Source organism: Carica papaya, chromosome 8 (assembly GCF_054855325.1).
Source record: "Carica papaya isolate Zhongbai chromosome 8, ASM5485532v1, whole genome shotgun sequence".
NCBI classification, from domain to species: Eukaryota; Viridiplantae; Streptophyta; class Magnoliopsida; order Brassicales; family Caricaceae; genus Carica; species Carica papaya.
Window position 1 is genome coordinate 32165717 of NC_142316.1, and position 20634 is coordinate 32186350.

General features: G+C 34.7%; 2 protein-coding genes and 1 pseudogene across 2 annotated transcripts; 2 read left to right on the forward strand and 1 right to left on the reverse strand.

Moving 5' to 3' along the window:
- The first annotated feature begins 1133 nt into the window (after nt 1-1133).
- Nucleotides 1134-6626, forward strand: PAB7 (poly(A) binding protein 7). Its single transcript, XM_022052852.2, has 10 exons — nt 1134-1556; nt 2668-2786; nt 2894-3087; nt 3222-3481; nt 3612-3718; nt 3808-3997; nt 4478-4776; nt 4977-5129; nt 5621-5815; nt 6164-6626. The coding sequence occupies exons 1-10, from the start codon at nt 1358-1360 to the stop codon at nt 6359-6361; spliced, it is 1914 nt and encodes a 637-aa protein (XP_021908544.1). The 5' UTR covers nt 1134-1357; the 3' UTR covers nt 6362-6626.
- Nucleotides 6627-7484: 858 nt separating this feature from the next.
- LOC110822838 (cactus-binding carboxy-terminal, cactin) lies at nt 7485-15223 on the forward strand. The gene is made up of 13 exons (XM_022053060.2): nt 7485-7989; nt 8118-8209; nt 9438-9537; nt 10996-11067; nt 11224-11286; nt 11406-11546; nt 12108-12203; nt 12518-12802; nt 13749-13887; nt 14017-14159; nt 14256-14426; nt 14538-14804; nt 14893-15223. The coding sequence occupies exons 1-13, from the start codon at nt 7642-7644 to the stop codon at nt 15010-15012; spliced, it is 2037 nt and encodes a 678-aa protein (XP_021908752.2). The 5' UTR covers nt 7485-7641; the 3' UTR covers nt 15013-15223.
- Nucleotides 15224-18072: 2849 nt separating this feature from the next.
- On the reverse strand, nt 18073-20341 carry LOC110822739 (wall-associated receptor kinase-like 20 pseudogene; annotated as a pseudogene).
- Between the last annotated feature and the right edge of the window lie 293 nt (nt 20342-20634).

The following is a 20634-nucleotide window of genomic DNA, read 5'->3' on the forward strand; positions in this document are numbered from 1 at the left end:
CTATATCTAAATATATATATATATATGTAATGCCTTATGAAATCATTTATATGCTTCCGTACGTGTAAATCAGTTGGGATGAGTCGGATTATTCTAGTGCTTAGTGACTAGAATCTGGATTGGCAAACCCACTTACAAGATTCATTACCTTGCTTTATTGTGTTTGATTTGACGGTTTTGCTTGTTTAAGCTTTTTCATGTTCTGCTACTTTTGCTTTTACTTAATTAAATCATCAATTTAATCAAATGCCACACTGACATAATCTTTTTAATTAATGTTTAATTGAGACAAAAAGGATAAATACTACATAACCCAAAAATCTAGTGTCGTTTTACATGCTTTAAAGCAGTCGTTTTGGATCGTGACCCTATTTCCTCTTCTATACGAGTGTGCAATTGTGCGCGTGGCATCAACTTCACCTCACCTAATGCTTCCACCAGTTTTAACTGTGGAAATGTCTTAATATTTTATTTTTTATTTTGAAATATATATTACAACAAAATTTTAATTTAAGTAATACCAGAAAATTAATTTATTATTAATAATTTTATATTGTTTATTTTTAAAAATAAATTAAAAATAAAAGGAGAGGACACCTGTACGTGAAATGAGGCATTTTCTTAGGTAAATTTCTGGATACGAAAAAAAATTGAGAAATTATTTTATGTAACTTTTTTTTTTATCTTTTTAATGAAGCCTAGTTTTATATACTTTGAAATAGTTTTTTAGGTCCTGATCCTACGTTTTCTCCCTACGCACGTGTGCACTTCTACACGTGTTAATTTCACATCATTAATATCTTCACGAGTTTCTCGTAGAGTTTAACCGTTTACCGGTTTCAATTTCTTAATATTTTACTTTTTTTAAAAAAAATATATACTCTACAAACATTTAGTTTTAAGTAATAATTAAAAGAATTTATCAGTTTCAAATAAGCTACTCAGAATTAATTTAGTTCGATAGTTTTTTAATGTAAAAGTATACATGACTGGAGAAGAAGGTAAAATAAGTTACTTTACCGGGAGCTGAAATGCAGACGCAAAAAAGGCGCGTGGAAAGCGTCCCTAACAATACCCAACATTATAGGCAACGGCCCTAACTTCCTGCGCCATGCAAAAAATTCTATTCCTCACGCAACAAATCTCTCCGTTTCTCTCTCAGACCATCACAAGCTCAGAAATCAAATTCACATTCTTCTTTCTTCTCACTCATTTGATCACTTCCTTTCCATAAAAGAACCAAAGGAAGCACAACTACGACATAATTGGAAATAAGGCATAGTGCCATTGTTGGTTGCGGGAAGTTCTTGTTAAACAAACAGAAAAGAGGAAAAAAGAAGTGGAAGAAAGAGATATAATGGAGGTTCAGTTGACGGCTCCGACGGCGTCTCCTTCGCCATTGTACGTTGGGGACCTGCACCCGGACGTCACCGAAGGTCAGCTTCTTGATGCCTTCTCCGAGTTCAAGAGCTTGACCTCTGTGCGCATTTGCAGGGATTCTTCATCTGGCAGCTCTCTCTGTTATGGATATGTCAACTTCATGTCTCAACAAGAGGGTACTCTTTTGCTTTTTGATTTAAGGCTGATTAAAAAGAGTATTCTGCTCTTGCATTTCGGTTTTTTATTTCTTTCTTTTGTTTTTCATAATTGCGTATATGTTAATGAATTTGTGTATGTTTGTTTGCGGAACTATACTGTTCTTGATCGGGCGTGGGAAGACGGACTGGCATTGGGGAATCCCTAGGTTTTTTAGGATGGGATTGCTCTGTTATTCATAATGCTGGTTATCTTTTAAGGTGATTTATGTTGTTTCTGGTTCTTTTATATTGCCTCTTTAGTTCATGAGACTGCATGATAACAAAAAGACTCTGGATTCTTTTGGGATTAGGGAAGGGCAGGAGACAAGAAAAAATGTAGCGGAGTCGAAGCATTTTTGTTCTTTAGGAGCTAATTATTTGATTTGTCTTCTTTTATCAAGTATCCTGTTAGGCTGTAGCTAAAATGTAGGAGCACAAAATTGGAACTAACGATTATGATATAAGTAGAAGTTTATGATTGAGAGCCTTGTCAATGTAATTACCCACCTTCGGGCTTCGGAGTAAGCATTCCCTATGGAGAGGCCTGTAATTCCCTGTCCAGAGCCTTATCATTTGCTCGAACGGGAGTTCTTGCTTTTTTGTTAGCTTTTTCGTAGTTGACAGTAACGTTTAGAATAGTCATTGTTTCGTTTTTTCTCCGAGATCATATCTCTTAGGATATCCTGGAATCATAGGACATGAAACTACTACTAAGTCGAATTTTTGCTGCATTGATCTTCTCTTCTTCTTTGTTTGGATAATGAGAAAACTTGGGTAAAGGAGAAATACATATGTTGTATATTGGGGACTGACCTTATTCCCGAACGCCTTATTTAGTTGTTTGGAACAGCATGTTTTGCTTAGTGGAAGTTTGGAGGCAGATTGTTTGTTAGCTGAGAACTAAACAACCTTCGCACTTTTTGGTGAATGTTTCCTATCACACTTTTGTAGGTTTGTTGCTTGTCGAGGAACTTACTGAATATTATATTTGCAGTTTGAACATTTCTTCATCTTCTATTTTGTTTCCTTTACTCATTTTTTTTTCTTAAATTCTACTTTCTGATAATTTGCATTCTTCTGATCTGAGAAGCAATGCGTGCCATTAAGGTAAAGAATCATACACAACTGAACGGGAAAATGATCAGAGTTACGTGGTCACATCGAGATCCCAATGCAAGAAAAAGTGGAGTTGGCAATATATTTGTGAAGGTCCTTTCATATTCCTTTACCAGATGATGATAAAGACTGAGCTGCAAATATTACGTCCTCGAATTATTTTGATGTTAATTATAATTTGAAATGGGCATTTATCGCAGAACTTGAGTGAGTCAATTAATAATGCGGGGCTGCAAGATATGTTTGAAAAATTCGGGACTATTATATCTTGCAAAGTTGCTACATTTGAGGATGGGAAGAGTAAAGGGTATGGTTTTGTTCAGTTTGAGTTTGAAGATTCTGCAAATGCTGCTATTGAGAAGCTTAATGGTTCTACTATTCATGACAAGCAGTTGTAAGAACTCTAGTTTTCAATTTCTCACTAAATTATAGTTTATAGTTCATGCAGATGCTTAAATTCTGGCATTCCGCCTATTTTTTGCTCTCCGTGTATTGTTTGTTTTAAACCCTAATTATATTATTGGGAAGGTATGTCGGGAAGTTTATGAAAAAGAGTGATCGCGTTCTGCCTAGCCCGGACGCAACATATACAAACTTGTATGTGAAGAATTTGGATCCCGAAGTCACAGAAGAGCTTCTTCAGGAGAAATTTTCCGAGTTTGGGAAAATTGTTAGCCTAGTTTTAGCAAAAGATGATGATGGGGCATCGAGAGGCTTTGGCTTTGTGAATTTTGAAAGCTCAGATGATGCTAAAAGGGCACTGGAAGTGATGAATGGATCACAACTTGGTAGGAATTTCTTTTTTTTTTTTCTTTTTTGTCCTTGTTGACAACTAAAAGGAGCACTATCACCTCATTAATCTATCTTCTCTTGTTTTTTATCTCTTGTTTTTTTCCCTTTTGTATTTCTGTAAAATAGGATCCAAGATTCTATACGTGTCAAAGGCACAGAAGAAAGCTGAACGTGAACAAATTTTGCGTCGTAGGTTTGAAGAGAAGCGTAATGAGCAATTCTTGAAATCTAGGGTAGGCCTTTGCCTGTTAAGAGAGTTTTTGTATGATTGCTCGTTATTTTATCGTTCTTCTGACCCCTTTTTGTTTTCCTGTAACTTCAGGGCTCAAATGTATATGTAAAGAATGTTGACGACGATATCACTGATGAGGAGTTGAAGCAACGCTTCAGTCAGTGTGGTGCAATTACTTCTGCGAAACTTATGCGAGATGACAAAGGAATAAGCAAGGGGTTTGGATTTGTATGCTTCTCCACCCCCGAGGAGGCCAGTAAAGCTGTGAGCACTTTTCATGGTAAGGTTATCAGCTTGGATGAAAGGCATGAGCATTTAATGCAGTGATGGCGGAGCACTTGATAATCCTCATTCCTAATCTCGAAACTATGTACAGACTCATTAAGTAGAAGATAATATTAATCTTGGATGCATAGAGTATAAGTTCGTTTCAGCATTTTACTCTTCTACAGCTTATGTGATGAGACTTTTCTCATGAATTATGATCGCCTGACTATAGTGTTTGTTAATTCTCCCCCTACGGAAGCTGTCTTTGCAATTTTTTTTTTACTTCTAAGTGGTTTCTTATGTTCATGCTATGACATCTACTATGTCAACAGAGGAAATTGACCATGAATAGCCATAACTTAGAATAAGCTTTTCCATCACTTTTATCATTTCTCCACTTCCAGTTAGCATGCTAACAAATATAATGCATCATTTTTGAATTTATAGTACAACTAGCCGCAGTCTTTTATCAGAGCTGATAATAATGCCACAGGACACATGTTTCATCGCAAACCACTTTACGTGGCTATTGCTCAAAGGAAGGAGGAAAGACATGCTCAGTTGCAGCTGCAGTATGTACAGCGTATGGCTGGACTGGCAGCGGGAACTTCTACCACTGTTATACCCAGTGGATATCCCCCTCTTTACTATACTGCACCATCAAGTGTTCTCTCACATGTACATCCCAGGCCTGGACTGATGTACCAACCGTTTGGTTTAAGGCCTGGATGGAGGGGAAATGGCTTTGCACCTCCAACCAGACCCGCATTGCAACCATCAACCCTTCCTGTAGTAAGTCTTTTTTCAACTAAACAATCCAATAATCCTGTTTACTTTTATAAGGTGCTTCTCTTTTGTCTCTATTTTCTGATTGTGACTCATCTTGAAATGTGCTTATTCTTGGAGGAGGATATCAAACTAGCATTTTGTTATGTTTATTCTTGATCAGTACAGCTTGCTTGACATAGACAGCAAAACATTCCTTTCTACAGATGCCTAATACATCCAGACAAAACAGGCAAAACAGGGGTAGGATAAACGGCCATATGTTCCCACAGACTGGTGCTCAAACTGTTTCATACGTGCCACATATTCAACAGTCTACTCAATCATTGACTTCTTCAAAAGATTTGAACAGTCAGCAGGTTTGTTTCTCCTTCACTTCTGGCGTTCTAGCTTAATGCCTCTAATGCCGAGTGCGTAGACTTGCTTCAAGTAGGATGTTTTTACATCATCAGATGCGAGATATGGTTCTTTAGGCATTAGATTTCCTTGTTTGACACGCAAGAAGAAGTTTAGAGTGAAATGAACTTGGAGAGTCCATCTGCTATAAAAGATCAAGTTATTCATTTAAGATACGACAAGAAGTTTTAATTTATTTGCATGTTTTACGGAGGTAAGCTTGCAAAAAAGAGTGATGCCAATTTGATGCTAACATGGTCATTGTGTTTAGGTTGCAAGTTTTGCTCATAGCTAGTAACAGAGTGAAATTAAGAGAACAACTATGTTTTACGAGTTCTCTCTCAGACGCATGAAGATATATGTCCTTCACTTGTCTACCAGTTCTATTTATTTATTTCTTATTTTGCCTTTTTCATTTTTATCCGTCAAATTATTTCGTGGTTTTTAAATGCAGCGATTTGGACCAACTAAATATGTGGCGAATGGTCGTCCACGTGAGATGAGCAAAGGATCATCCACTGTTTCTAATACTGTTGGAATTATGTCACAAGGATCTGAGATGCTGAGTAGCATGCTTGCTGCTGCTCTCCCTGAGCAACAGAAACAGATACTGGGGGAGCGTCTCTATCCCCTTGTGGAAAAACGTCAGGTACTTTTTCATACAACTTTCTTAAAGAATACTTGAGATGTTTCTTTCACCCCTTACTTAACATCCAGGTGGATTTTATAGGAAATAGTAAGTCAAAAAGTTCATATGATGTCTAGTTTGCAATTGGTGGGAAATTCTGAAAGGTCACTTTTGGCACAACTCCCACTCAATTTCTAGTTTTGATCTTTTATATTGACTTTAATTACACTATATAATTCTGTATAGGCTTCAAAGTTATACATAATTTTGATGGGAGAGAATAGAGTCGTAACCTGAGTATTGAAATAAGAAGTTTATGTTAAAAATGCTTTTGGTTTGAGCTCATGTTGAGTGCATATTTGTGTGCAGCCTGACCTTGTTGCAAAGATAACAGGCATGCTTTTAGAGATGGACAACTCAGAATTGTTACTGTTATTAGAGTCACCTGATTCTTTGGCGACCAAAGTGGAGGAAGCAGTGGAGGTGCTGAAGCTCTCACAAACCAAAGTGTCCGGCCAAGATGTCCTTCATCCTAGTTATCTCTCTGCAGAGGTCACGGTCAATTAAGATCGACAATCAGCTTAGACTAGTACTCTTTGGAGGTTAGAGGATACAGCACGTTGAACTCGGATTAGTACTTTTTGGAGGTCAGAGGATACGTTGCAGCTTAAGCTACTGGGGGAAGAAAAATTTTTGATACTACAATACAATATATTTTCCCCAGCTCTTAGGATCCTCGCATTTACTTTTTCTTTAAGGTGTAGGATGTTTCTACTATGAAGTGTATTTGACGTTTCTTTTTTATAGTTGTGCAATTAATTCTTTTGGTTTATCTTTTTTAAGAGTATTTATAGTTCAAAATATTTTGAAGTTATTCAGGCCAAAAATTGGTCTAAACTAGACCGAGATTGAATTTCGTTCAAGAAACTATATTAACTTGAAATTCTAATTCCAATCAGGTTTAAAGCAAGATGATTTTGGAGAATCATCATGTAATTTTTGCCATATATAAACTCTCTTGTCTCATCAAATAGAGATAATACGTGGAAGTTGCAGAATCCCATTACTTCTTGTTCTCCATTAAACCTGTAGCTTCTACCAGTTGGGATCCTTCCCTGAAGATCAATGGAGATAAGACTACAGCTTCAACACTACCTAGGCTTCCCATTGTCATGTACTAACTATGTTTCTCCCATATATATCAGGGAATAATCAAGGTTTAAAAGCAAAATAATAACATATTACTCTGTTTTCCTTTATGTTTAAGCAAGTCTAATTCTACTCATGCCGTAATTTAATTATTGTCATTGGATTGTTGCAAGCAATAATTTTTTAAAAACTAAAGCAACTAGGGAAGAGAAGTTTATTCTGAAAAGTGCCTCTATAAAATATATTTAACCCCCCAAAAAATTTTAATTATTTAATTGAGAAATAAATAATTTTTATTTTTCAGAATAACAGTATTTTTTTTTGTAATTATTTTTCATACTAAAACAACAATTTTAAGCGCTCATAACCTATCTTATAATCTTGTTCCACCGAACATATAATTTATAAGCCTAATCTATTTTTCATTTATTAAATAATTAGCTCAAATATCAACTATCAAATATCATTAATTTCTAAACTGAATTAAATTTAATTTTATAGTTATAGATGTTATTTCTATTTCCCTGGGAGAAAAAAAGAAAAAAAAAAAACAAACTACTTTCAACGGATGGGAACGCGGGCGGCGGCTGGTACTTCTATTTCCCCAAAGCGCCCGTAGAATAAGAGCAGAGCATCACAGCAGTGAGTCTGCGAGGATTTCATTTTATTCGTCCAAAAAAACTCCCAAGAGAACCTCAATGGGCACTGACGGCAAGAGCAAGAAAGAAACCTCTTCTTCAAAGCGAGACAGAAACCGAAGCCGGAGAAGGGGAAGGTCGTCCGACTCCGAATCCGAGTCTTGCTATTCCGACTCTGACGACTCCGAATACTCCTCGCCGGAGAGGAGTTCTGGAAGACGGAAAAGGAGCAGCAAAAGCCGAAGCGGTCGCCGCAGTCGTCGACCGATCTCCAGTGAAGACGATACCGAAGATTCTGGCAGTAGCGATGGGATCGATCGTGGTCGCGGACGCAAGAAGAAGAGCTCCTCCAGGAAGATTACGGAGGAGGAAATTGCCGAATACTTAGCTAAGAAAGCTCAGAGGAAGGTTCGAATTTCGTTGTTTCTGTTTCTTTTCCTTTTCATTTTTGCTGTTTTGTTTTCGTTGTTTGCTGTTGATTCCTGTGGTTTTTTGCGATTAATTGCCGATTTGTTTTTATTGTTTTGATTGTTTAGGCTATGCGTGTTGCGAAGAAGCTGAAGGCACAGTCAGTTTCTGGCTATTCAAATGATTCGAATCCATTTGGCGATTCTAATCTAAATGAGAAGTGAGTAACATACCGGAAGAATACGGAGTAGATTTTCGAACTTTAAAATTTTCTTTTTTGCATTCTTCTGAATGACTTGTGAATTGAATTGGTACTTGTTGAATTATTAAATGGGATAGAGTTTAGAAACGATGTTAAAGTTTAAACAAAACAAATACCGAAGATTTTGAGTTCGCACAGATAAATAGTAATTTCAATTGAATTTTAAAAGTAGTTTTAGAAATTCTGGATTTATTTCAAATAAAAAGGTTCATTTGTAATGATGCCTTGAGCAATTTATTTAGAACTAATATGAAACGTAATAATTCATTTATTTCAAACAAAGCCTTTATGCGTTTCAACAGTTGCCTCGAAGCAATTTCTAGGGTTTGTTGATTTGATTTATGATTGTGTTGAAATCAACGTTTCTCCAAAAGAAGGGCCGAAATATGGAAAAATTTCCTTGATAATGACAGAGATTATGCTCCATAATCAACTGCAATTCTGATTTCAGTTGCCTTTCTACTCTCCTGGACAACTACATTATATAGTTGATTTGTTCTAATTTTTTCTAAAAGAATTGTTAATTACTGCTGATTACTGCACAATGGCAGCATTGTTTGAAAATATGAAGGCACTCTTGTTAGATTGTGGGCTTTACCTCTTGAAACTGCTGGTTTTTTTCTCTGAAAGTCTGTAGTGTAAGAACTGAGGCCAAGAGTACACAAAAAACATGTACTTGTTATCCCCTGCATTCTTATCTCTCCTGCTTGCTTAATATGGTTCCAAGCATCAGGCAACTGTATACTTTTTCTTCTCTCATAGTTGTAGTCTTAAGAATAATCTTGATCATGTCTTAGGATTTCCATTTCTAGTTATTGATATAATACTGTTCAAGTTTTGATAAAATGTGCTACCTGAAGTTGGAGAAAATATAGTAAACTGGTTTGGGAATTAACATCTGGATACATGTTGCACGAGCACTTGTGATTAGGTCAGGTGTAGCTAGTAATAAATAGAACACTGAAATAAGTTGTCAAATTCACGTTTTTAGCAGTAATGTTTATCGTGCATTGTGGTGAGAAGTTGTAATGGGTGGGAAGTTGTAATCTTGTAAAGCATCTGAATTTCTGCCAGAACTGGCGTATGAAATGCTTAAAACCCACAAGTTTCAAAGTTGTGATTTACTGATTTCTTGACTGTTTTAGAGTTGGATATATAATTGACAGGTCAAATGCATCCCTTGCAGATTTGTATGGCGAAAGAAGATTGAGCGAGATGTTTCCCAGGGTGCATCGCTTGACATGTTTTCAATTAAAGCTGAGAAAAAAAGACAGAGAGAGAGGATGGTATGCTAATCTAGGTTATGTCATTTCTAGTCATGTGTTTTTCTTTGACAAATCTATGCAGTATTTTGTTTCTTTCTTGTTTGCCTAGGGTTTTGTGGCCCCTTGAAAATTTTAAAAGGAATGAACCAGTTATCTCTTAACCAGTTTGACATATTTAGAGCAGGAAAGAGAGAATCTTTTAAGATATATTAGCTTGGATGACTGCGGAAGCCAACTGAACCTCATGAATGAAGAAAAAACAGAAGCTGTCTGCACAGTTTTTCTTTTTAATTGTTTATTTTTCTAATCAAAGAGAGGATTAGGAGTTCTAGTATTACTTAGTTTGCCAACCTGTGAAATAGTTACCTGAGAGAACAGGATTTTTTCTTTTTTTTTTTTTGATAACAAAACAACACTTTCAAACACAATACTCCAAGTATGTGACAGATTGCTCTACTGTGGATGAGATTTGGGCTTGGCAATCTTCGTTCCCCACATATATATATATATATATATATATAATACTGCCAAGAATGAGCTCTATAATTTATTCAAGAAAAGGTTGAACCCTAGAATGACAGTTATTAAAAGGTTTAAACATAACATAATTGAGTTTTTGCTTGAGACATGCGAACCATGTTTTTTTTCATATTTTTGGAGGAGATATTCAGTTATTTCCAGTGAGCTTTAGCTCAATGGAGTTGTTTTGCTGTGTCTTGTCTGTATGGGATATTCTTTATTCTGCATATTCTGGTTATCCATTGGGATTGAAAAATTTGTTGTAAAAAACACTCTTCTCTTTCATCTTTGTTCCCCATGGTTATAATTTGAAGTGTTAAAGACTAGAATTGTCTAATCCTGATATTGCAAAAGCTGAATCCTAGGATGATCATTATAACAATTTTAGACATGACTTAAGTTTTCATGAGGGGGGAAGAGAGAGACATGCCTGATAAGGTTACACAACATGGATTCAGGGTACTCAGGGTGATAAGAAAAGAAAAAACGTATTTATTTCATTCGCTTGTATATATTTTGAGATGTTTGGAAGAGTTGAGGGCTTTTGATGACATCTTTTCCTTTGAGTAGAGTTGAGGGACTTGTGGTTCTATACTCTATGTTTTTGTTTAAGTCATCCTGGTTCTTCTGAAGACGATTTGTGTACCTCACATTTGTAAAATTTCCTTCTTTTGGATATGGGCTGCACCCCCTTGGTGTCATGTTTATTAATCACTTCTGTTTTTCTCCTAAAAAAAGGTCACACAGCATCAGTTAGTAGTGGTCTCATCTTTATATTCCAGTTTTTACTTGTAATCTTTGACTTTGTTGCTGATGGTTTTTCTTAACTAATTTCAATTGTCTAATTATTTTTGTCCTAAATACATGCATAATCAGATGCTCTCAATTATTTTCCATTCATGCCCATTCTTACAGTTCCTGTCCTGAATTTAGTGCATGGCTTCTAATTCACTCATGCAGGCAGAGATTGAAAAGGTTAAGAAGAGAAGAGAAGAGAGGGCCATTGAGAAGGCACAGAGAGAGGAAGAAATGGTAGGCTTTGTTTCATGATGAAGCAAAAATTGTTAAATCTGTTGACAAAGTGGATAGAGTGTGGTTGTGATTTATTATTTTGGATGATAGTTTTCCATTCTTTTATGATTAATAGTTGGATATAATTTACCTTATTCATTCTATTTGCTCATTCAGGCGCTTTTAGCCAGAGAACGTGCTCGGGCTGAATTCCAAGACTGGGAGAAGAAAGAAGAGGAGGTATGAGGCTGGATTTGCCAACTCTCTTATTAAATTTCCCTCTTTTGTTATTTTTCTGTTAGTTTAGTAATTTCTCTTTCAATTGCAACTTGAGAGTAACTATTATGTTCAACCTACAGTTTCATTTTGATCAAAGCAAAGTCAGGTCACACATTAGGCTACGTGATGGACGTACAAAGCCTATTGATATTTTATCTAAGCACCTTGAGGGCTCTGATGATATGGATATTGAAATAAATGAACCGTACATGGTTTTCAAGGTAAATGCCACATTATGCTATATTCTTTTGGATTTAAGCTTTTTGCTGGCTTAAGTATAATGTTGGTATACGATAAGTCTCCCATATTCTTCCCTAATTTATCCTTTAATCTACTAACAACACAATGGGGTAGTGGTTAAGATTCTTAGTTCTACTTGAAGGTCACGAGTTCGAATCTCATTCAGAATATAGAACTCGCTACTTAGCGGGTGTATTATGGGTTGGCGGTGGCCGGCCTATAATGCTTGATTTAGTAGAACTGAGAATTTAATACATTAATGTGTTGGTATGGCTGCAGTGATCAAGTTGGGTTAAGTGTCAATGAGTTTATTACGTTTTTGGACTAAAAAAATATCCTATGGTGGTTATATTCTCTTAGTTGGAGTAGCTACAATGGGTTAAAAATCCGGTTTAACCTTTTTTATATATATATTAAAAAAACTTATGCTTTAATTTCCTAGATTATAGTTTCATTTGGTCCTAAATTTTGCAATAAGTTAAAACAGAAGAAAATGAATATGTCCGACTTTCTTACATATGCTATTGGCATGTATCAAATAGGGCTTGACAGTAAAAGAAACTGAAGAGCTTCGTGAGGACATCAAAATGTATCTGGATTTGGACAGGGCTACTCCTACACGTGTACAGTTTTGGGAGGTATTATCACTTTCCTGTGAAAATTCGTGTTCTAGATAGCTCTCTCTCTCTCTTCCTGGAATACGAAGCAGCAGCATTCATGTTCTTGCCATACTTGTTGTGAGACCTTTTTTTGAGATAATTTCCTCAGTCCTGCGTCAAACTATCTTTTATTGCCGGCAGTTCACATTATTCAGTTCAGATGGTTAGTTAGACTTTCTGAAAAGGCTATTTCAATTTTTACTGGCTAAGCTGCAATAGAAAGGATCTCTTGGGGCTATCTTATATTTAACATTGAATATCTGTGAGAATGTCTTGATATCTTTATTTACCAGGCACTCATGGTTGTTTGTGATTGGGAGCTAGCTGAAGCCCGGAGAAAGGATGCATTGGACCGAGCTAGGGTGCGAGGGGAGCAACCTCCTCCTGAGTTACTTGCAGAAGAAAGGGGTCTACATGCTAGTATTGAAAATGACGTTAGGAATCTCTTGGATGGGAAGACTCACAAGGAACTTGAGGCATTACAAGCCCAGATTGAATCACAGATGCGCTCTGGGACTGCAAAAGTGGTGGAATATTGGGAAGCTGTTCTTAAACGTCTCCATATATACAAAGCGAAGGTATTTAGTACCTCTTACGTTGTTTTTTATTCAAGTTTATTTTGTTGTTGTCTAGATATCTGATGCATGCTAACTCTGCTTATATATTCAAGGGCAAATAATCAATTTAGCCCCCCAAACTATCAGTTGTGTTACAATGGGTTTCCAAATTTTTTTTTGTTATAGTTTGGTCATTAAATTAAAAATGTGGTTACAGAAATAGGAGCTCTTTCTATCTTTCTCGGTAACACGAAAAATAATTTAAAAATTATAATTAATGTATTCTAATGGAAAAAAATAAAATGGTTTTACCATATTTGGATGCTTAAAAAAATTGTTCAATAGAATGACTTTGATTAATTAATTAAATTAACAAATTAATAGATTAATAATAATATTAGATTTATTTTTTTATTATTATTAATTTATTAATTTAATTAATTAACTAAAGTCAGTTTTTCTGTTAGGAAATAGAAGGAAACTAGACGCTTGAAATAAATAGAAAACATTAAAGATTAAATTGTAACAAAAAAATATTAGAGACTAAATTGTAATAAATGTCGAACTTTAAGAACTGATTTGATTATTTACCCCAAGAATAATAAATTTAGAAACTTAAGAGAATCGATTGGGTCAAATTTTAATGAAAAAAAAAATATTTGGAATCTAATTGTAAGATGGTCAATGGTTGAATGACTAAACTAGTAAACTGCTCCAATATTCAATTTTGTAATGATGAAATTGTGTTCCTATTTGTTAAAGATTGAATGACAAAACATCTTAAATTTAACATATTACTTTGTAATTAGAATGATATCTTCATTCAAATTTTTATTTGATTTATGTTATATTTTTATTACTATTCTGTAAAATTGAAATATGAACCAAACTTAATCTTAATGTTTTGCAAGATCACAATTTGATTTACAACTAACACAATGCAATCACTTGTGGATTTGAATCACAGGCTTGTTTGAAGGAAATACATGCTAAAATGTTACGGAAGCATTTGCAGCGTCTTGAGCAGCCTTCCGAGGGTGAAGATAAGTCAGAAACTCATCATGATTTAGAGCCTATAGAGGAGGAAAGCGAACAGGATGTAAAAAGTATGCTCTTTCTGTTGTTAGTATTACTATATTTTGGGTAAAATTTACATTTCTATTGTTTAATGTTGAAAATTGAATCCAAGTTGCTCTTTGACAGTTGTGAGTTAACTATAATTTCTTTGATTCTAGATGCGGAAGCATTCTCTCCAGAACCAATTTTGAGGGAAGAGACTCATGAGGCAGAAGAAGAAGCTGGATCATTTTCACCAGAACTTTTGCATGGTGATGATCTTGAAGCAGCTATTGATCCTGAGGAGGACAAGGCGATACTGGTACCTTGACCAAATACTTTGTTACTGACTAGTATTTTAGTTAAAAATTTAAATTTTATATCTTGGCTTTACCATGTACTTTTGGTCCATCAACAGGAGCGGAAACGAATGTCTGTCCTAGAAGAAAGGCGGATTCAAGAAGCTATGGCAGCAAAACCTGCTCCATCAGAAGATAACTTTGAGCTGAGAGCCACAAAAGCTATGGGGACAATGGAGGAAGGTGATGCATTGTTTGGCTCCGGTGCAGAAGTCAACTTGGATTCACAGGTAACTTCTGGTTCCCTAGCCCTCCTTTGGGTCCTCGTCCCATTTCGAAAACAATGAAGTGGTTCTATATCTCTCTTTCTCAATTAATCTTCTGAATCCATGTGGATGTAGGTGTATTGGTGGCATGACAAATATCGTCCAAGAAAACCTAAATATTTCAACCGTGTTCACACTGGCTACGAGTGGAACAAATACAATCAGACTCATTATGATCACGACAATCCGCCACCAAAAATTGTGCAAGGCTATAAATTTAACATTTTCTATCCGGACTTAGTTGATAAGACAAAGGCTCCCACATACACAATTGAGAAAGATGGGAACAGCGCTGAGACATGCATTATAAGATTCCATGCTGGACCACCTTATGAGGACATAGTAAGTAGTTCTTCTTGAAATGTTATTCCTGTTGAAATTGTTTACCATTATTACTTACATATATATCTATATATATATTGTGTCACAGGCGTTCCGAATTGTAAATAAAGAATGGGAATATTCTCATAAGAAAGGATTCAAATGCACCTTCGAGCGGGGGATACTGCATGTCTATTTCAACTTCAAACGCTACCGATACCGCAGGTGATATGTAGCTAAACATGTTCTTGGTAAGCTGTTAGTTAACTTTTTATGATGAGATTGGTAAAACATGTTCTTGTATAAAAAATACAACCCATGATTTATTCCTGATTGCATACCCAATTATAAACAAGTAGTGAAGCTCGTGACTTAGTTCTTGATTGTCATTGTTAGAATGTAAACTTTGACTCCTGCAAGTCAGAATTGTTTTATAGATAGCTTATTAGCTTTTTGGTAATCAAAAAGTAAGAAATATGCCAGAAGGGGGCCTGTGCACGATGGCTCCCCCCCACCCCACCATGGAATGTAATGGAAGACTTTTCCATTATATACAGAATATTTAGATTAAGCTATAGTAATGACTACATTATTGAGATTAAAAACATAATTAAACCCTGAATATATTAAAGTAGTCACCATGAGCAATTGTGGAAGTGGGCATGGTGCTTGCCCATCACCATCGCCATCCTCATTCCTGCTGCAACAACTCTCACCGCCACTATTAAAAGAAATATTAATAGTCTTTTGTACTACACTATATATTTGATGAATTTTACTGTAGTTATACTTTTTGTCCAATTATCTCATATAAATATTGATTATTTTACTCTTTATCTTGCTCAACCCAAGTACTGAATCTAACTGAAACTGAACATGGTTATTAAATTACTGTCATTTATAATTCTACTGAAAAAAAACTTATAATTTAATCATCAGACATAAACTCAATTGTCAATGCCTTAAAACCAAACAATAAAAAGTTAATAATGCAGTAAACGTATAGCAATGGAAGTAATTATTTCCCTTCTCTCTCTGTCTCTCTCCAACTTTTTAACTGGGATGGAATTGAGTGATTTTTCTTCTGACTAACTCCATTGTCTTATAGTGGAACTGAAACTCACATCACTCACCTCTCTTCTTTTCCTTAGAGCAGGTACATTTCATGTTCCCTGTTTCATTAACCTGGCAGCAAAACCTACTGAAAAAAAAAAAAAAACTTCCTTCAAGACATTGTTTTGCGTGAATAAGTCACCACCATAGCTTAAGAGGCAAAAGCACTTATGTTTTGTTAATAAAATCAAGTACCAAAAAAAAAAAAAAAAAACCCAAGAAGCTATTTTTTGCTTTTGTCAAAAGCACCATTAGCTCAATATGTGGGAGATTTGTTTGTCAGGTGATTACTCAAGTTTGATTTTTGAGGCAGACAAACTTTTTTCAATTAGTTTTCAGTGACTTTTTTTTTTTTTTTTTATGAATTGAAAAAATAAATCAATAAAAAATGAGTATATACTAATCCAAAAATTGTTTGAAAAAAAAATCAAAATAACTTTTAAAAAAAATTCCTGCAATTTGAGTTGCTCCATACAATATTATTACTTTCATAAAATTTTAAAAATTATAATATATTTGTCTCCTCTTTTTATCTAGCCGCTGTCCCGTACCGTAAGTTGTATATTTCAACAGCACATACGAGAAGCTTACAAATAAAAATGAACATATGTGATGGCGAATTATTATTTTAATACGTGAACTATTGGTCAAGTCTTGGAAATGTTTTCATTATATTTTATTCATTAAATTTTATGAAATTATTTCAATTCATATTATATTTTTATATAACTATAGAATTTTTATATCATATGATGAATTTTCTGTTTTTTAATAGAATTTAAAAATGACAACAAATAAAAATTAATCTAGTAAAACAACAAGTTTAAACAATACAAATAATAATAACATATGTTAATGAGAAGAATAAAAAAAGATATTTGCCATAACTTTTTTTTTTTTTTTTACTTTCTTTAATTTGCAATCATAAATAAAAATATTATATTTTGTAAATTACTTTTTATCTTATTTAAATCATGCAAAAAAAAATTATTTTTTGAAATAAATGTATAACTTTAAAAAAATTAAATTATAACAAAAAAATATTATTTTAAGACTAAATTAAAATATACCTCATAATATTTCAATATCAGAACAAAATCATATTCAACACATAATCTGCATTTATATCTTAATACGTGGTAATTTTTAATCAAGCAAAATGACTTCCATGATGCCATTTCTTTATATATGTACGTGTGTGTATGTGTGTGTGTGTATATATATATATGTATATAGCAGTTTCTATTGTTTTTCTTTTCTTTAATCTTTGAGATTGCAAGTGTACCAGACAAATTATTCCCAAAAGATTTGACCTGAACATATAATATAAAAATACAAGTGCTCCACCAATGCAATGCCTTTGCTTTCCTCATATGGCAACTCTAATTTCTTATATCTAATTGCCTTTCCCCAATTCTAAAAAACTTCTTTGCTTCACTCATTTTCTACAAAAGTAAAAACAATTCTCATCAAATCCCCATTCAGATTCTAAAATATCAAGAAACCTTCATTTTTTTTTAATCAATTTTTTGAGTTGCGTGTTGAGGGAGAAGAATGCAAGAACTTTTAAATATTAAAAATAGATAATTTTATACTTTTAGTTATATTTTATTAGATTATGATATATTAGATTAAAAAAATATATATTAGAACTGTCATGGATTACTTGATCAATTTGTAATTATTCTGTTTCCGAATGATATATTTTTAAATATTTTTATATATAATAATATTTTTTCTTTTTTTAAAAAAAATTTAATAAAAAAATTATTTTTAATTTAATTTTCAATTAAAATTGAGTATTTTCCAAATTCATGAGAGTAATTTTTTAACTATATATTCTCGTTTTATCTTCAAAATATTATAATCGAATTCAAGTAATCAAAATAAAAAAAAAAGTATACTTTTTTATTAATTGAACTTAATTTGTCTGCTAATTATTTTCCAATTATATTTCTATATAAAAATATGAGTGGAGTCAAATTATTTCTTTAATATATCATCATTAAGATATTATAATATTATTAATTATGTTGTTATTAATACATAAATATTATTTAATTATTAAAATATATAAATTTTCACTGAAAAAAAAAAAAAAAAAAAAAAAAAAAACCTTTGGAAGTTTAAATACCTCCTGCTAAAAAATCCATGTATTCTTTTTCTATGCCAAAAGTTAAGCATCAGATCCTCTCCTTTTTCTTTTATATCTTTCAATAGAACTTGGAATCCCATTAATTTTGCTTCCATGGTCCACCCAAAAATTAAGGTTCTCAAATCATTTCCACCACCTTCCTAAAATCTAACACCTTTGCACACTGAATATTCAGAGACATGTAAGAAAGCAATGAATGTCTCGACAGTCAATACTACTTCAGCATATGTAAAGTCATATCCCCTCACTACAAATGTTTTCCTGATTTCGAATTTCAATAATACACTGAAGATCTTGAACAACATCTTTCATGGTAGGCCTATCACTTTTCTTCTCCCTCACGCAGGCAAATGCAAGCTCTGAAAAAAGTCTAATGCTTCTTACCGTATTAGCTAAAGCCTCCTTACCCAGCAGTTTCTGATCCACCACCTCCATGATTGCACCATTCCTGGCCCGTTGGCTCGTGTAAATCGTTAGGTTGACATCATCTTGATCTCTTGAAAAATCGATAGCCTTCTGGGAAGTCAGAAGCTCAAGCAATACAACACCATAACTATATACATCACTTTTATCAGTCAACTGGTAGTTTCTGTAGTATTCAGGGTCTAGGTATCCCAAAGTTCCCTGCGCACAGGTTGATACATGGCTCAGGCCTGGACGAGCCAGCCTCGAGAGCCCAAAGTCAGCAACTTTTGCATTGAAGTCATCATCTAAAAGTATATTTGTTGACTTGACATCTCTATGGTAGACAGGAGTGTATGCTGCAGAGTGTAAATAAGCTAGAGCCTCAGCAGTTTGTAAAGCTATTTTTAGCCTTGTTTTCCACTCTAGAAATGTTGACCGCTTGCCATGTAAGTGATCGTAAAGGGTCCCATTTGAGATATACTCGTAGATCATCAATGGTTGCTCGGCTTCTACACAGCAACCCAAGAGTCTAACCAAGTGTTTATGATTGACCTGAGAAAGAATCTCAACTTCATTAAGCACTTGTTGGGTGCTTTTGATGTTACCCAGTTTAGCCACCTTAACAGCTACAACAGTCCCATCTTGGAGCTCACCTTTATAAACTTCTCCAAAGCCTCCACTTCCCAAAATCTTGTCTCTTGAGAAACCATTGGTTGCTTTCTTCACCTCTTTCAGGCAAAAAACTCTTGCAGATTTCCCACCATTGCTTGCTTTCAAAATCTCTTTTCTTGCTTCTACAAGCGTAGCCTGGTTAGAATTTTCGCGCAGTTTTCTTGCCACAATTGTTATGATTGCTACTGTTACGCTAAAAAAGGAGATTACCCCCACTGAGATCTTCAATCTAAAGCCGACATTGGAGTTTCTTTTCTCTCTCGAACAGGCTCCAAGACTATTATCCCAGTAGTAGCCCCTATTGCACAGGCAACGAAACAGGCCATTACTTCCAGCAGACAAACATTTTGAATTCTTCAAGCAGTCAAGTTGTCTTCTGCAAACTGGTTCAGATGGAAGAGACCACTGAATTTCCAATCCCTCCACCCATTCATTTGCAGGCTTTCCAGGATCCAAATGAAGGATACTCCTAAATGCTCTGCAACCTGAACTATGCAGCCTTATCTTGTATGCTGAAGGCAACCCACCCGCAAGAAAGGTGCAACAAGGGCGAACTTCACTTGCACACTTAGATGCAAGATTTGTGGGAACATGTCCAGAATTCTCCAGGTAACGATGACAAAGACTGGATGGAGTGCAATTTAAAGGAGAGACCAAGAGCCGGGGAGAGCAGTTAAAGAGGAAGATTGTGTTTGAGGAAGTGATGTTAAAAGGGAGTGTTTGGTCTAACCAAATGCCCTCACTTAGAGGCATGTCTTGCGTAACACAAGTGTCAGGTAAATACTCCGATGGCTGCACCACCATTCGTGAAAACGAAGCCATGATTCTGAGAACAAGGTAAGAGCTTCCATTAAGTGCATCGAAGTACAGTTTTTGAGTATGGGAATCACAACGAAGAGGATAGTCAGGATCACCACAATTGGTGTTTGTGCTTAAGGGATATGGAACTTCCATGGAGCCACAATTTGGACATACTTTTGGGGATGAAGTAACATAACATCCAAGGAAAAGAAGAAGAAAAATATGGATACAAGGCAGAAATGGTTTGGCATTTGGGTTAGTTGTGATCATCTTGCATTAACAGAAGGATGAGAATTGAAAGGATTATGGTACAAAGAGGAAGAGTCTTGGGGTAATAAAAGGCAAGAGAAGGGGAATAAAGTAGGGTAACATAATAATTTGAGAAGTGGTTTCAAGAATCAAAGAGAGAAAGTTTTGTCATTTATAGACAGGTAGATTCCTTTATGGCCTCCACAAGATGGAATTTTTTCAGTCTCTAGACAAGAAAAGCTGAAACTGATGTAGTCTTTAGTGCTCTCTCTAATGGTTTTTCAATTTCCTTTGTTCTTACTTTATATTCACTTGAATCCCATATCATAAAGATAGCAATTAAAAAATGACCTTGAAAGGGAAAATTCTACAGCATAATTACTTTCACACTATGCTAATTACTCGTATAACCATACATGTGGATATAGTAAAAACACTTGTTATGTACCTAACAGC